The sequence below is a fragment of the Papaver somniferum genome, chromosome 2, assembly GCF_003573695.1.
Source record: "Papaver somniferum cultivar HN1 chromosome 2, ASM357369v1, whole genome shotgun sequence".
Classification (NCBI taxonomy): Eukaryota; Viridiplantae; Streptophyta; class Magnoliopsida; order Ranunculales; family Papaveraceae; genus Papaver; species Papaver somniferum.
In genome coordinates this window covers 141,683,231-141,699,957 of record NC_039359.1, presented here as the reverse complement: position 1 = coordinate 141,699,957, position 16,727 = coordinate 141,683,231, and the positions used below count along the sequence as shown (strand labels likewise).

Here is a 16,727-nt window from a genome sequence, read left to right as displayed (position 1 = left end):
AATTTTTTTTTTTTTTTGGGCATATCCAAACAGTTCTGTAAGAAAAATATTCACAAAGTGGGCTGAGATTTTCTCCACACCTGTTCACCAACCTTGTCGAATCAGATACAACAAATATTTTTTTATTAAATTTTCTTATAATTATGTTATAAATGATGATAATCAATTTTCCATATATCTTTGAAATATCAAAATAACAACTGTTATTTCGGATGGTTGCTATTTCAGACATATAATACGTTACCGTTACATTGCGTTAGGGCAAACAATCTGTTACTAACGGCTAACCTAATCCCTCCCCCACCATTTTTCACATACAAAACCAGTATTTGATTCTTCTTCTCTGTTTCTCTCTACATGTATGGCTAATGGCTCAAACCTATTAACACCTGTTCACGCAACCAACTCAACCATAACCCCCCTAATTGTACCCTTCCCCCCCCCCCCCCCCCCCCCCCCCCCCCCCCCCCTTTCCTTGTCTCTTCTCTTCCTCTTTTCACTTTTTCTTTCGAATAAAAAACCTCTCAGAAAAAATCAATTAATCCAAAGTTCAGATTTTTAGCTTTATTTTTGGGTTATACTCATTAATTCCGGATTGGGTTTTTGTTATTGAGCTGAAATGATTTAGATTTTTATCAATATCCCCAATTTGGAGATTTCTAAAGAAAAAAATATTTCATTTATTTATTCTTGTTGTTGAAGTTAATCTGTTTTTTTAGGGTTAGGGTTAGTGATTAAATGCTATTTTGAAGAGGGTTTTTGTAGTAGTAGTGTTGTGCATATGGAAATCTATTGAAAAAAATCAAGTTTTTGTTTTGATTGGGTGATGAAATTCTGCATGTGTAAATGGCAAGGATTAATACTCGCCACAACCAGGTTGTCTCAATCTCTAACACTTACAAAATCATCATACTCATTATCAACTTTACATTTTATTCACAAGTTGATGGTTCAAAAGACGATTTTTCGATTACTAATTTCGATTCATTTGTTCATGATTATGCACCACCAACACCTCCATTACCACCACCAACACCACTTCCTCCATCATTATCATGTGAGGAAGATTTAAAAGGAGTTGGATCATTAAACACTACATGTCAACTTAATACTAATTTACAGTTTCAGAATGATGTAAATATAGAAGGGAGTGGGAATTTGGAAATCCTTCCCGGTGTTTCGATTAGTTGTCTAACAAATGGATGCAGAATTTATATCAATGTGTCTAGGGAATTTAGTTTAGGTCAAAATTCGTTGATTATGGCGGGAACGTTTGTTCTCAGTGCAGCAGATGCAAATATATGTAATGGGTCATTGATAAACACAGTGGGTTTAGCAGGAAAACCGCCTCCACAAACTAGTGGTACACCACAGGGACTTGAAGGTGCAGGTGGTGGTCATGGTGGAAGAGGTGCTTCGTGTTTAACTGATAAGACCAAAATTCAAGAGGATGTCTGGGGAGGTGACACTTATGGTTGGTCTGCATTAGATAAACCGTGGAGTTATGGTAGTAAAGGTGGGACAACTAGCAGAGAGACGGATTTTGGTGGTGATGGCGGTGGGCGGATCGAAATTGTGGTAAAAGGGTTGCTTGAGGTTAATGGGAGTATTTTAGCTAAAGGAGGTGATGGTGGTAATCAAGGCGGAGGAGGATCCGGAGGCAGTATTAAGATTCTGGCTCATAAAATGTAATGTCTTATCTTTTTTCAGATTTCAGCTTAACTGCTAATTGCTTCTGATTCTTTTTTGTTGTTTTCATTTGAATGAGTATCCATAACATAATACATAGCTGTCGTGAGTATAAATGTCATTGCTTTAAATCGTACGGCTATTCATCGGCTAAAACGCTAGGTTTAGTGTCTATTGGTATGATATCCTGCAAGAATAACTTAGACATGCATTTAAAGCATGCAGTGTTTCTTATCTGAGTCATCATCCTATGTGATCGAATTCAGGACGGGAAATGGCAAGATAAGTGCCTCTGGGGGTAACGGTTTGGCTGGAGGCGGTGGTGGCAGAGTTGCTGTTAATGTTTACAGCAGACACAATGAGCCAGAAATATTGGTCCATGGTGAGAGTGAGATTATGTTCATCTGGTGATTTTTTTTTTTTTTTTTTTTTTATACATGTTGGTGTAGGCAGTGTATATCGCAATTACAAACTTCTGAGTTCGTATTTGTAGGAGGGAGAAGTTATGGTTGCCCAGAAAATTCTGGTGCTGCTGGTACACTCTATGATGCTGTTCTCCTAAGCCTTTTTATTTGCAATCACAACATGTCAACTCAAACGGATACGCTTCTTCTCGAGTTCCCTAATCAGCCACGTTGGAGAAATGTCTATGTTCATGACCATGCTAGGGCTGCTGTTCCTTTGCTTTGGAGTCGTGTTCAGGTACCTGGTACTAAACCTTGTTGAATAGCACTTGAGGTCATTTGTTGTATTTATAAACATTTTATGCATCAAAGGATCTGTTCTGTTTAACTTTAAATGGAAGGTCATCAAAGTTTTTCTAGTTGTAGATTGTGTTTCCTATCTAGAGCAGTGGAGATACAAGACATGAAAACAATTACGTTGTTGGAAATCAATTTGTTTGCCTCCCCTGCGCTGATTCAGTATAAAAAATGTGCAAGGTCAAGTGGCCAACAAGAAAACAAACTGATAGTCATATTCTTTAAGTAGACACAACTGTTTGTATTTTGTCGACTGAGTAAGGAGGGGCTGAAGGAAGACGAAGAACACTTCCTTATTTTTTTCTCTTTGCGTGCTATGAACATCCCTGTTGGATTTATTCTCACATTTTTTTTTGGTTCTAAAAAGACAGTAAGTGTAGTCTTGGCAACGGTTTTAACATCATGTTTATTTGCTATTAATATATGATGTAGATCCGTGGGCAGCTTAGTATGTTACGAGGTGGAGTGTTGGTCTTTGGATTAGCGCATTATTCATATTCAGAGTTTGAACTCGTGGCGGATGAACTTCTGATGAGTAACTCTAAGATTGAGGTTAGTTATGGTATTACTTGTTGCTTATGCATTTTGCAGTTCAAACCATGTTGGTGATATGTTTCGGTACTTTGTGCCACATCACTGTATGAAAAGTTTCCATTATGATGCCGATCTATTTACTCCACTTATTCCGTGGTTATTTTTTTAAAGAGCATAATAATGCAATGAGAAACAAGTTGCCAAGTTGCCTTTGGATATCCTATCATGGATTTATATTATCACTATTGTATATATGTATATTATTCAGTTGAAATTTATAATAATTGTAAAATATTGAACGAAAGTTGGCTTGAAGCTTTTTAAGGTATGCATTGTAACAGCAAGCTTTGTTCCTCATGATCTAAAATCTGTTCATAAGCCTAAAATGGCAATCCTCAATGCACACACGTCCAATGCTTTTTGAATGGGATCTCTTCAGAGTATATTCACATTTCAGTAGATAAACTTATCTTAGTTTAGTGCGGTTGCTTGTTTTTCCTCACCTTAATGTTGTTACTTTCAGTCACATCTCCTTAGTATAGTTTTCGTTTCTGTTGTTGTAGCCACTGATCAGACATTTTCCACATCTTTCATATATGTTTCACTGTCACAATTTGTTAATCAGAAATTAACTTATCCTGCTAATCAAATCTTAGGTTTTTGGTGCTCTGCGCATGTCTGTAAAAGTGCTCCTGATGTGGAAGTCAGAAATGCTCATTGATGGTGGTGGAGATGCGGCGGTTGCAACATCAATGCTCGAGGCTAGCAACTTGCTTGTTCTCAGGGTATAACACCATGTATTGTTAACCATTCCCTCATGAATCCTTGATGTTTGTACTGCTTCTGACATGCTAAACCATATCTTCCCAGAACTCATCTGTGATACACTCCAACGCAAATCTGGGAGTTCATGGACAGGGTTTACTAAATTTAACTGGACCTGGAGATCTGATTGAAGCACAGCGTCTTATTATCTCTCTGTTTTATAGCATCAACGTAAGCTATCTCTCTTGCCGATATTCTGATCTACCATGTTCTCAAGTTTCTGATTAACTAAAAATTTCCTTTCTCTTCTATGCATGACATGAAGCTTGGGCCAGGATCTGTTTTACAGGGGCCTTTAGAGAATGCAACTGCTAACGACATGTAAGATCTTTTTACAATCTACATTTACCTCTCAATTGAAGCTAAAGCATGTTTGCCTTTCTATTCTTCAACCTGTTGATCTCATGTTGGTTGTTGGTGGTTACCTGTGCATCTCATGTTTCCTGTACTTTTTTAGCACACCAAGACTCTACTGTGGAAGCCAAGATTGCCCAGTAGAATTACTTCATCCACCCGAAGACTGCAATGTGAACTCTTCATTGCCATTCACTCTTCAGGTGATTATTTTGCAGAGCTGCAGTCTGTGAAAAGTTTTGCTTTTGTTTAGCCTGTCTGAAAAGATTGCTCCTTCAAATGATTTCTTCTAATATTGCTTTCTTTTGCTTGCTTTCTTCTACAGATCTGCCGCGTTGAAGACCTGTCTGTCGAAGGCCTCATAAAAGGAAGTGTTATTCATGTTCACTGGGTGAGAGCTGTAGTTGTCCAACCTTCCGGAGCAATAAGTGCATCTGGAATGGGTATGTTAATTCTACTTTCATGTCTGTTACCATTACAGGGACCATGCCTCCATTGTCGTATACACACTTTTCATTCTTTAATGTGCTTCAACTTAATGTAAACACATCTTCTGTGGTTACATATTTATGTTACAGTTAAAACATTAACAAGAATGTATTTGTAACATAGTGGGTGATTATATAGTAAATTTTGACATTTTCTTTATAGATGCACCTGATACTCTTTGTCGCCAATGTATATCTTTTTTTTTCCTCTCCTTTATTGTTACATATCGGGTATTGTCTGACTCTACAATAAAAAATAAACAAAATATTAATTAAATAATACATAATTTGTTTTTGGTGTAATGCAGGTTGCACAGGAGGTGCGGGTCGAGGTAATGTTTTGAGCAACGGAGTTAGTGGTGGTGGTGGTCATGGTGGTAAAGGCGGGGATGGATATTCTGATGGTACTTTTGCTACCGGTGGTGTTGCTTATGGAAATGCTGAGTTGCCTTGTGAACTTGGTAGTGGAAGTGGGAATGCTAGCCTCAGTGGCACTACTAGTGGCGGTGGTATCATCGGTAAGCTTATGGACATGGTTTATTTTCAGACCTCAGTTGTACAAGCCAATATATGAATAGAAAGGACTGATCTGGATATCTAAATCTCTGGTCCCTTGGTGTATTTTTTATTGTAAGGATCTGATGAAAGTGATCATTCACATGATCATGTTAAGCTTGTTCCAAATTGTGATGCAACTATCTCAGCTGACATAGTCCACTAATTTGCTTTCAACTAATTCTCAACATTTTCTTCTCCAACAGTTATGGGCTCATTGTCGCATTCATTGTCAAGTTTGTCTGTTTATGGCTCGCTCAGAGCGGATGGAGAAAGTTCTGCCGAAAATAACCGAAACCAAGATTATGGGAATGTAAGTTGTTCAAATAGAGGTCTCGGGGGTGGTTCTGGTGGAACTGTTCTATTGTTTTTGCATACACTCGCACTCAATGATGATGCCGTTCTTTCGAGTGTTGGGGGACATGGTAGTTGTGATGGTGGTGGAGGTGGAGGTGGTGGAAGGGTTCATTTTCATTGGTCTGACATTCCTGCTGGAGATGAGTATCAGCCGCTAGCAAGTGTCAATGGAAGAATTGAAACTAAGTATGTATACTATTAAACATGTCTGTTACCTTCTTTACCTTGTATTGGTAGGTTTTAACTTTCTATGTTCCCTCCTGGAGATTAAGGATTTTTCTTTATGACAGTGGAGGATCAGGTAGAGATAATGGTCTTGATGGGGAAAGTGGGACTGTAACAGGAAAAGCTTGTCCAAAGGGGCTCTTCGGGTCATTTTGTGAGGTTGTTTCTCTATGACGGGCCCTCTTGCCTTAGTCATTTCTGTCTTTCTTTCTTTCTTTCTTTAAGATATGAGAGATTCTTTTCTAGATTCAAGTGTTCGTCTCCCATGACCATTTTGCTTTGGTTGACTTGTTCAATATCATGCTAGAAACATTGTGCTGTTGTATCTTTTTCAAAATTGAAATTTCTAATATAGATGGGGAATCCAATTGTTGCAGGCATGCCCCACTGGCACCTATAAGAATGTCAGCGGATCTGATAAATCCCTTTGTCGTCAATGCCCTCCTTTTGAGCTTCCACATCGTGCCCTATACATAACTGTGCGAGGTATGGACAATGCTGATGTCTTATAGATGCTACGAGAATTAGCCAATATGTTGCTGGTTTTCTTAAAGAGGAAACTTCTTTATTCCCATCTTTCTCTCTTTCATTGGTTCCTAGGCTGTTTCTAAGCTTCCCGTTGCTTCTTGTAACAGGTGGCGTTGCTGAAACTCCTTGTCCTTACAAATGTGTTTCTGATAGATATCATATGCCAAATTGTTATACATCTGTTGAAGAATTGATATATACTTTTGGAGGGCCATGGTTATTTGGTCTTCTTCTCACGGGTCTCCTCATTCTGCTAGCTCTAGTTCTTAGTGTTGCACGTTTGAAATTCTTTAGCGCTGATGAACTGCCTGGCCCAGCTCCCACTCAACATGGCTCCCAAATAGACCATTCTTTCCCTTTTCTCGAGTCTCTGAATGAGGTTTGCACCAATTGGTTTCCACGTCCTATTCAATACTTGTTCTTGTCAATCCTAATGTTGTCTTTGAACTGGTATTTTTCATATTGTAAAGGTGTCCATTTAATTTTGACAGGTTCTGGAAACTAATAGAGCTGAAGAGTCTCAGAGCCATGTCCATAGAATATACTTCATGGGGCCTAATACATTTAGTGAACCATGGCATCTCCCTCATTCCCCCCCTGAACAAATAAAAGATATCGTGTAAATAACCTATCCTCAATTCTTTTTAATTTACGCTGCTTCCTCAAAAATCAATATTGCTGTTGATTTTACTTGGTTGAATTCTTTCCTTTTGTTCCATATTTACATTACAGATATGAGGATGCATTCAATCGATTTGTCGATGAGATTAATGCATTGGCTTCTTATCAATGGTGGGAAGGATCTGTCCATAGTATACTCTCTGTTCTTGCTTATCCACTGGCATGGACATGGCAAGAGTGGTGCCGTAAAAAGAAGTTTCAGTTATTGCGTGAATTTGTTCGATCAGAATATGACCATTCTTGCTTGCGTTCATGTCGGTCACGTGCTCTCTATGAAGGACTTAAGGTACACTTCTATATGCATAGTTTCTTAGTTGTATAGTCTTGGTCTCTTTTCTACAGTCCCATTGATTAATCCCTAGTAATTCACGGTTTATTTTGTTCCAAGTATAGGAAAACTTAAAACTGACTTTGTTTTGTGCAGATGGCTGCAACTTCTGATTTAATTCTAGCATACGTGGATTTCTTTCTTGGTGGCGATGAAAAGAGGTCTGATCTTCCTCCTCGTCTCCAGGAAAGGTTTCCCATGTGTTTAGCTTTTGGAGGGGATGGAAGTTACATGTCTCCATTTTCACTTCATAGTGATAATGTCCTCACTAGCCTTATGAGTCAGGTATGTGATTTGGTGCTCAACAAGAAAACCCCTTGCTAATCAAAATTTATGTGTGAAACCAGTATACTCCTATGATATTAATTTGTGAACTTTGAAAGGCAACCTTTTAAATCGTATTTTTGGTTAATGCATGAAGGTGGTCCCACCAACCATTTGGTATCGACTCATTGCTGGATTAAATGCACATTTGAGACTAGTTCGCCGTGGAAACCTAAGAGTGTCATTTGTGCCTATTCTCAGCTGGATCGAGAATTATGCAAATCCTGCTCTGACCATTCGTGGTCTACGTGTTAATCTTGCCTGGTTTCAAGTAGCAGCATGTGGATATTGCCAGTTTGGACTTGTGGTATATGCTGCTGAAGAAGAATTGGATCCTCCTTCATCTGTTGAAAGTGTCTACACAGCCTCAAGAAATGATCTAACATCGCGGTAAACGACATGAAATGTGCAGTTCCTAATTGTAGTGTTTTAGGCATTTTGTTAGAGACCTAGCTTGAATTTTTGTTTCCCTTGTTCTTGCAGTGCTCACCTTATTCAAAGAGATAATTCACTAAACCATTTGAGAAGCAGCAAACATATTTCAATTGGTGAAAGGATATCTGGAGGAATTTTGGATACATTAAGTTTAAGAATGATCGAAGATAAGAAAGATATATTTTATCCATTATCTTTGATACTTCATAACACTAAACCTGTTCGCCACCAGGTATTTATATTTATCGAACTATATTAGCTGGGGAAAACTGCTCGTTATTTTGTTAATTTTTCAAGAATTTATTTTTTCCAGTAATGTATTTTAACTTTGCAGGATCTTGTTGGTTTGGTGATCTCGATACTACTGTTAGCAGATTTTAGCTTAGTGTTGCTGACTTCGCTCCAGTTATATTCTATTTCATTCCTGGACTTGTTTCTAGTTTTATCTATTCTTCCTGTTGGTATACTATTCCCATTCCCGGCTGGAATCAATGCTCTATTTAGCCATGGACCTAGGAAGTCAGCTGGTCATGCACGTGTATATGCTTTGTGGAACATTACATCGTTGATCAATGTTGTAAGTTGGCCTTGCACTCATAGTTTTATCTCTCCGTGTAGTTCTTATATTTCCATCTACATGTTGAAAAACGTATGGTTGATGGTTGTTACGCGTCGAATCCAAGTTAAATTCCACTGAACTATATGCATGGCTTTTCTTTCATGTTTGTTTTTCATCCCGCAACTCTACTTTCTTCTTATTAACGGACATTCTTGCCAAAACAGATGGTGGCTTTCTTTTGTGGATATATCCATTACAAGAACCAATCATCATCTAGTCATCCAGACTTTCAGCCCTGGAATTTCAACATGTAAGCAGAATCTTAAGCATTCTTTTTCCTGTTATACTCCGGGAGTTGATAAATATCTCCGTGCATTGACATTTTTGGTGGTGGACTTTACAGGGATGAAAGTGGATGGTGGATGTTTCCAACTGGACTTATATTGTGTAAATGTGTTCAGGCACGATTAATCAATTGGCACGTCGCTAACCTAGAAATTCAAGACCGCTCGTTGTATAGTAATGACCCAACTCTCTTTTGGCGTTCATGACGACATACTGTACGTTCATCAATCAGACATCTCCATGGATACACTCTGCTCGATTTGATCACTAATTTTTGTCTTTCTTTCTTTCTTTCTTTGTTGTTGTACCTCCCCAAAAAGGCATTTGAGTGAGAGAGGGGTTGAATGTATTAGCAAAGAAGTAGTGTACTAATCGTACAAGAAACTGTTTCATCGTGTACATTTTGTTGTAATGTAAAGACTAACTATAGTTTTTTGCAGCATTATTTTTTTGCTCTTTTACTTGGAAACTGGATATGTAACTCCTCTATTTTCCTTGTGAAAATTTATGGCTAAATGCACTGGTGGGTTGCTAGAGGATGGGTGTTGCCATAACAATGGTCCTAATGGGTCCACAGTTTGACCTTACACTACTCCATGGACCCATGGTTGCAGTTGGCTCAAGAGATAGCCACTTGTATAGGTCCACTGTAGCCTCACTGTGGACAGTGAAGCTTTGCAACTGTGGAGAGTGGAGTGGACAGTGGATCTCTGAGTACTGTGAACAGTGAGGTACAAATACTGCTGGATGAAAACCAAGTTTTAAGGTTTCAGAGATATAAACAATGCTCACTGCCAAAGTATCTCTCTGCAGTACCGCTCAGGAAAATGGTACCCTATGAACTGCTTAAAAAGCTGTTAGGTGCAGCTTCATAAATACAAAAGATGAAAATATCCGACTCGAAAAGCACCACCGAAAGTGGCTGACGTATATGATGAGTATGGTTGGGGACCTGAAATACTGAAATGGTGGAACATGTATCATAAATGATGGGTTATTCAAGATTACAGGTCTCTCCAGTTTTACAAGACTTATACAACTCTTTTATCTCTTTGGTCTGTGTTTTCAATGTCATTGCACATGCTAAGCAAATTCTCGTGTGTAGTACTCGAACTTTAAGCTCCATTAACACCACCCTCAACCTTCCCAACCACTTTCTTCCCTTTGTTAGTAGTTGGATCTTAAACTCCATTTTCTAAAACAACCATAATAGGTATAGAGAAATAGATATATCTAGCTAGACTCTAGAGTGAAGAAAATATTAGTGAGATTGTGGATCATACATTGCTGGCTGGTATATTGAATGCATTTCGCAATTTGCAACAACCACATTGTCCCTTCTTTAATGTGTGCTTCTCTAGTCAAAACTTCTTCTGCTTTACAACTTGGCAATACTTGCACTAGTCCTTTAAAAGGGTTGGTTCTAAATACATCTATCTATAAGAGCATCAACATATAGTAGTACTACCATTATCATAAGAGTGATTGAGAGAATTGTTTGTTAATGAAAGTACAAATGGGTCCGGTATCGGAAAATGTTTTGATGAAAATGGTGCTTTTATTGGGTTGTATTGTGGTTAGTGTACTCAGTCAAGAGAGTACTACTTTGGTTCCAGCCATTATAACATTTGGAGATTCAGCTGTTGATGTTGGTAACAATGATTATCTCCCTACTCTTTTCAAAGCTAATCATCCTCCTTATGGCAGGGATTTTGCTAATAAGAAACCTACTGGTAGATTCTGCAATGGCAAACTTGCTACTGATATTACTGGTAAGTACACTCCACTCCATCTGTCCATAGTTCCTAGAATTTGTCATTCTAGATGTAAATTATTGCCCATGTGGGTCTTAATGACACAAAATTAGTAGCATCCTCAATTTCAGATATGTATATAGAGATTAGTTGAGAGCATAATGATATGCAGGTTTTGTCGGCAGTCACTCCGAGAATCCTCACTGTACGGAGGCTTCAGAGGATTCAAAATTGGGACTGCTGTAGGACTTCAATGTCTCACATTTCCAGACCAAGAAATTATTATGTTATACTTTGAGTAATTTCAGTGCCATTTTTGGATGAATTTAGAAATTTCAAAAACTTATCATTTGATTTTGTATTTTCACTTATTGATGTGAGAAATTGTCTTTGGATATAACTGCAGCTGAAACACTTGGTTTCACAACATACCCACCAGCATATCTGAGCCCACAGGCCTCAGGGAAAAACCTACTTATTGGAGCAAATTTTGCATCTGCTGCATCTGGTTACTATGACAAAACTTCCATTCAATCTGTAAGTGAACTACTCATGATCGACTCTTTGAATATGTGATTGTTTTACGCGTATTTTTCGAGTGACTTAGAACATGTTATAATTTAACAATTGTTGTTTTCTTCTAATTTTGATCACCAGAATGCAATTCCCTTGACGCAACAATTGGAATATTACAAGGAATACAAGACTAAACTAGCCAAAGTCGCCGGGGCTGCAAAAGCAGCGACAATCATCAAGGAAGCATTGTACATTGTTAGTGAAGGAAGTAGTGATTTTGCTCAGAATTACTATGTCAATCCTTTCCTCAACAAGCTTTACACTCCTGACCAGTATTCTACTTTCCTCGTCGGTATCTACTCGAGCTTCATTGAGGTATCTAAATGTAATGTATTCTTTTTCCCTCTTGCAACTGATTCAAGTCATACCGATACCATGTTCATGTTTTTTGTTTGGTTTTGGCCACAGAACTTATACGGGTTAGGAGCTAGAAGAATTGGGGTTACTTCATTGCCACCATTGGGTTGTCTTCCTGCAATGATTACTCTATTGGGGCATGGTGAGCAAGGGTGTGTCGCACGTCTCAACATGGATGCCCAAGGCTTTAACAAGAAGGTTGGTGCAGCAACAGTGCAGCTACAAAAGAAGTTCCCTGACCTCAAAATCGCCATCTTTGACATTTACACACCTTTCCTCGATCTTGTTCAATCTCCTGCCAAAAACGGATTCACGGAGGCGAAGAAAGGTTGTTGTGGAACAGGGACAGTTGAAACAACATCATTCTTGTGCAATGCTAAGTCTCCAGGAACATGCTCCAATGCTACCCAATACGTGTTCTGGGACGCTGTTCACCCATCTCAGGCAGCAAATCAGGTTCTTGCTGACGCCTTGATCCTTCAAGGCATCTCACTAATCGGATGATCCGATTTCTGAGTTCTCTGTCTTATGAGTTTGATTGACTCTTTTATTTACCACTACTGTTTTTGGATAAGCTTATTATTATGTACTACTGCTGTCCTTGTTATTTCTTTACCTTGGAGTTGATGCAAGTTCTCTTTACCATTCAAACTTGGTAATTTATTTGGTTTGGGATAATTAAACTTGGTTTTCATTTAGTATCAGTGCAGTATTGCTTAAGGTTCAGCAGCATTCTATACTGGTTCATTTTTTTTTTTTTGGTTGGGATGATTATATGGTTCGAAAAATGCCAAGGCCAAAAAAAGGACCCAGACAACCACAAGGCACCCTCACATAAGCCAGGTTGCAGGTGCATTGTCTGCAGCCATCCCCCAAGTGGCAACTGGGAAGTGCCAAAGCACAAAGATGCATGCAGTGCTTGCCTTATTTTTCCCAACCATAATGGAGCAATGTGAGAAGTGTCAACCAGAGTTAGAGAAGAGATGGGACGAAAGAAACATGAAGAGAAGATACAAAACCAATGCTTCAAGCCATAAGTTGATCAAGGAAGAGTGGTGGAGATAGAAAGAAAATGTTTGTCATCTCATCCCCATTTAAAGGAACGATTTTTTGGGACCATGGTTTTTCTGGGACCATGATTTTATTTTGGATAAAGACATTAGAAGTAAATCTAGGTCACCCCTTATCTAAATGTTTTTCTTAATACCAAATTTACCCTCCTTAATTAAATGTGTTAGTTTAATGATTAATTAGTTATTAGTTAATGATTAGTAATGATTAGTTACCATTAAAAAGTTCTATTACAAAAAAATTGAAAATTTTCTTTGCGAGAAATTTTAATTTTTTTTGCGATTAAATTCGGTTACCTAAATTTATGACCAAAAATGAACAGAATGATTAGTGATTAGTATGATTAATAATGATTAGTTATCAGTAAGAAGTTCGGTTACAAAAAAAAAAAGAAAAAAGAAAAAAAAGACCCAGACAACCACAAGGCACCCTCACATAAGCCAGGTTGCAGGTGCATTGTCTGCAGCCTGCCCCCAAGTGGGAACTGGGAAGTGCCAAAGCACAAAGATGCATGCAGTGCTTGCCTTATTTTTCCCAACCATAATGGAGCAATGTGAGAAGCGTCAACCAGAGTTAGAGAAGAGATGGCACGAAAGAACATGAAGAGAAGATCAAAACCAATGCTTCACTTCAAGCCATAAGTTGATCTCGTCCCCATTTAAAGTTGCAATGGACTTGAACATTCATCAGGCCCATGTTTCATGAGGAGCAAGCAACCAGAAATTTTAGCCAGTTCAGATGTCCACATAGAATTGGTTGCCAACAACGAATAACACTAAGCTGTGCGAAGCCGGGATTTGGGGTTGCAGGCTAAATTTTTTTTTTCAAGCACTAACGATTTCGATGATTTTTGTAGTTTGGGTGTAAGAATAAGAAGGCTATTATTGGGGCGTCACATACCAATAGAGAGGCTTCACTTGGATTCTTAATGTCCAAAAAAATGGTTATGGGATATCCTAACACACATACAAAATGTCTAGATTACCCTTAACTAGAAGTGATTCTACGTCCAGGTTTGGATTAATTCCAACTGTAGAATTTTATTTGCATATAATTTTACGTCCAGGTTTGGATTAGTTCCAACCGTAGAAGCTCATTTTACGTCCAGGTTCCTTTTAATTCCAACCGTAGAATCTGATTTTATGTCCAGTTTTCTTTTAATTCCCATCGTAGAAGTGATTTTACGTCCAGGTTTGGAATATTTCCAACAGTAGAAGTGATTTTACCTCTAGATTTGGATTATTTCCAGCCGTAGAAGTTTATTTTACAGCCAATTTTTCTTCCCACAAAAACTTTGTCCCAGAATTCACCAAGTATACAACAAAATTCATTAATTTAATTTTTATCTAATTAAATTAAATTAAAATTAACTAAATAAGGGCTGTTTAGTCATTACAAAGTTATTTGAGATAAGGGGTTTTTTGATATTACTTATGGGTGATCCTTTTTTGTCCTATTAGGTGACGCCCCGTGGACTAATTACAAATTTTAAAATTTTGTGGTGGGATAAACAGAGAATATAGCGGACTAAATTCTAAATATTGGACGGACTAAAGGGTCGAGCTATCCCTTGGATGTGAACTTGTTTAGCGCTCAGAAATATACTTTTTGTAGAAATTATATTTTTCTTGTAAACCGAGAAACTAGAGAAAGAGACACAAAGTAAAGAGAAGAAGAAGGGAGAAATTCTATTCATCATTATTTGTTTACAAAGGTTTGAGACTCTATTTATAGAGTTTACATACTTGGCGCCCAAGTAATGGGGTCTCACTAAAGTGGACATCTACCTAATAAACTTCCGTTTATAACACTCCCCCTAGATGACCACTGTATCTAAGCAATTGCCTCATTAAAACCTTGTCAGGAAAATCCAAAGGGACAAAACCTGATCGAAGGGAAAAGAATACAATGATGAGAAAACTTAGAACAAAGTTGGACATGCATAAGTTGCTTCATTAAAACCTTGACAAGAATAACCCAGTGGGACAAAACCTTGACGAAGGAAAAAGAGAACAACGTGGTAGTCCAGTAAAATACCTTTTACTGTGATGTTCCCCTGATAAGTACTTCAGTTAAATCCTAGCTTGCAAATCTTCGAGTCGACACTTCCCAATTTCGATGAACGAATTTCTTGAATGTTGGAGATAACAATGCTTTCATGTGAAATTTGTCAGTTGGTGAAGTATTCTTTTGTGTTAGTTTCTCGAAGATGATTTGCAGAAGTAGTTGATGTAATTTCTTCAACAAAATGCCAATATGTAGTTACACTTGCATAGGTGAACAAAAGTTGTGATCATACCTTATATGGATTAGAATAATATCCAAACTCATAGGAGATTGTTATGTTGATGTGGTCTAACAAAATGACCTACTAAATGGTGGGAATCCACCAAATAATCGAAATTAATACAACTCCCCCTTGGATGACCACCATGTTGAATTTAATTGCCTCACTAAATCCTTGCCAGTAAAATCCAATGGGAAAAAAAAATTGGACGAAGGAAATAGAGCACAAACATCAACATTTTGAAAGAAAATTAAATGGCAATGAGATGTTGCCTCATTAAAACCTCGTCAGGAAAATCACATGGGACAAAACCTGAAACGAAGGGAAAAGAGTACAACTTTTGACGTAAATATGGATTCTAACCCAACTATATGGGTTTACAAAAGATAAGCATCAAAAATAATAACTTTATCCCAAAGAAGAGTTTAAGCTAGCATAATTCTAACTGCAGATTTAAGAAAGAAAGAAAAATAGAATTTATGCTGCTAAAGCGTGGATTTTTGTGTTTTCAAGGACTCCTCAAGAGACCCATAAAGTTGATAGAATCAACTAATTAATCCGGATTCTTGGATTTATCCAAATTCTAAGAACATATAGAGGATTGTTCAACCAGACATAATCGAGTCAGGTGGCTGCCATAATATAATTTGAGTCTTACAAGGATAACAAATTTGAATATGCTCCCAATCATATTTCATGTGTAAATGCAATACGAGTCCTTCAAGGACTACCACGCCAAAAGCATCATACATGGAGAACAAAAATTTATTGAATCAATCCTAGGGTCTGAGAAAAAATAGAACCCTCAAATCGTTTTTACAACGAAGAAATTTCTCGTATAAAGACGCAATATGACTACACCAACCTGTAATTAATAGGCTTGGCATGTCTAAGGTGTTAAGTTTGGATCAAAAATTGCATCAATCGAGAAATTAATCCAATCTAACTTGGATTGTATGCCAACCAATCACATATGTCGATATTTCTCTGCAGAGGGGTTAACAACACCATCTTTTATTATTTCAGTAGCTACTGTAAATTAATACTCGACAATGTTAACTAACTATGATCCCACACAATTCTCAATTATATGCATATCTTGAAAAATTCACAGAAATACTGATACCAGCGCCCGCGGACATTATAATCTCCCCATCTTCCAGTGAGGAGATATGAACTATGAGAATGTGGATCTTTTTTAAATAAACTCTATTTAAGTAGTATATGTAGCTTATTCTTAAACGCTACTTTTTGGTATATCTGATTGGATTTTCCTTTCAAGAGTCAAAAGCTTATATATAAGCAAAATGAGACATTTCACACCTATTGATACTGACAGCCTGTTTTCGATTTGATCATGTTGGGAGAGAAATTGATATAACTTTTAAGTTAATTAACACAAGCTTCTGGTAGTGTATTCCCTCCCCCTGATCATGGTGGAAATTTTCTTTTTATCTCATATACGAAAACTTCAAGTTTCGTAAAGTATTATCCGATTAATTCGAGACATATACTCATTATGAAATCTCTTTCGACATAAAAAATTGTAGTCTTAGTAGACATACATATTTAGCATCAACCATGGATTGTTTTTGCAACAAAAGCAAAATAAAAAAAAAAGAATATATATGCTAAAACCTAAAGCATTAAAAATATGCAAACAAATCTCCAATAACTTCGTGACCTCAATGGCT

General features: G+C 37.5%; 2 protein-coding genes across 2 annotated transcripts; both read left to right on the top strand.

The window, feature by feature from the left end:
- Positions 1-518: 518 nt before the first annotated feature.
- Positions 519-9,433, top strand: LOC113349307. The gene is made up of 22 exons (XM_026593258.1): positions 519-1,688; positions 1,956-2,071; positions 2,183-2,391; positions 2,883-3,002; positions 3,641-3,769; positions 3,855-3,980; positions 4,075-4,130; positions 4,267-4,366; positions 4,489-4,606; positions 4,960-5,169; positions 5,413-5,749; positions 5,854-5,947; positions 6,166-6,274; positions 6,424-6,695; positions 6,808-6,935; positions 7,049-7,283; positions 7,422-7,610; positions 7,747-8,039; positions 8,133-8,316; positions 8,419-8,661; positions 8,868-8,953; positions 9,047-9,433. Exons 1-22 carry the CDS (start codon positions 847-849, stop codon positions 9,192-9,194), a joined length of 4,344 nt encoding a protein of 1,447 aa, XP_026449043.1. The 5' UTR covers positions 519-846; the 3' UTR covers positions 9,195-9,433.
- Positions 9,434-10,224: 791 nt separating this feature from the next.
- LOC113349306 (GDSL esterase/lipase APG-like) lies at positions 10,225-12,373 on the top strand. Its single transcript, XM_026593257.1, has 4 exons — positions 10,225-10,760; positions 11,149-11,279; positions 11,400-11,633; positions 11,727-12,373. The coding sequence occupies exons 1-4, from the start codon at positions 10,493-10,495 to the stop codon at positions 12,177-12,179; spliced, it is 1,086 nt and encodes a 361-aa protein (XP_026449042.1). The 5' UTR covers positions 10,225-10,492; the 3' UTR covers positions 12,180-12,373.
- Positions 12,374-16,727: the final 4,354 nt, after the last annotated feature.

Coding starts and splice junctions, on each gene's coding strand:
- LOC113349307 (XM_026593258.1), top strand. CDS start 847: ATGGCAAGGATTAATACTCGCCACAACCAGGTTGTCTCAATCTCTAAC. Junction 4,131..4,266: donor AATGCAACTGCTAACGACAT/GTAAGATCTTTT, acceptor GTACTTTTTTAG/CACACCAAGACTCTACTGTG. Junction 5,948..6,165: donor TCTTCGGGTCATTTTGTGAG/GTTGTTTCTCTA, acceptor CAATTGTTGCAG/GCATGCCCCACTGGCACCTA.
- LOC113349306 (XM_026593257.1), top strand. CDS start 10,493: ATGAAAGTACAAATGGGTCCGGTATCGGAAAATGTTTTGATGAAAATG. Junction 11,280..11,399: donor ACAAAACTTCCATTCAATCT/GTAAGTGAACTA, acceptor TTTGATCACCAG/AATGCAATTCCCTTGACGCA. Junction 11,634..11,726: donor TCTACTCGAGCTTCATTGAG/GTATCTAAATGT, acceptor TTTTGGCCACAG/AACTTATACGGGTTAGGAGC.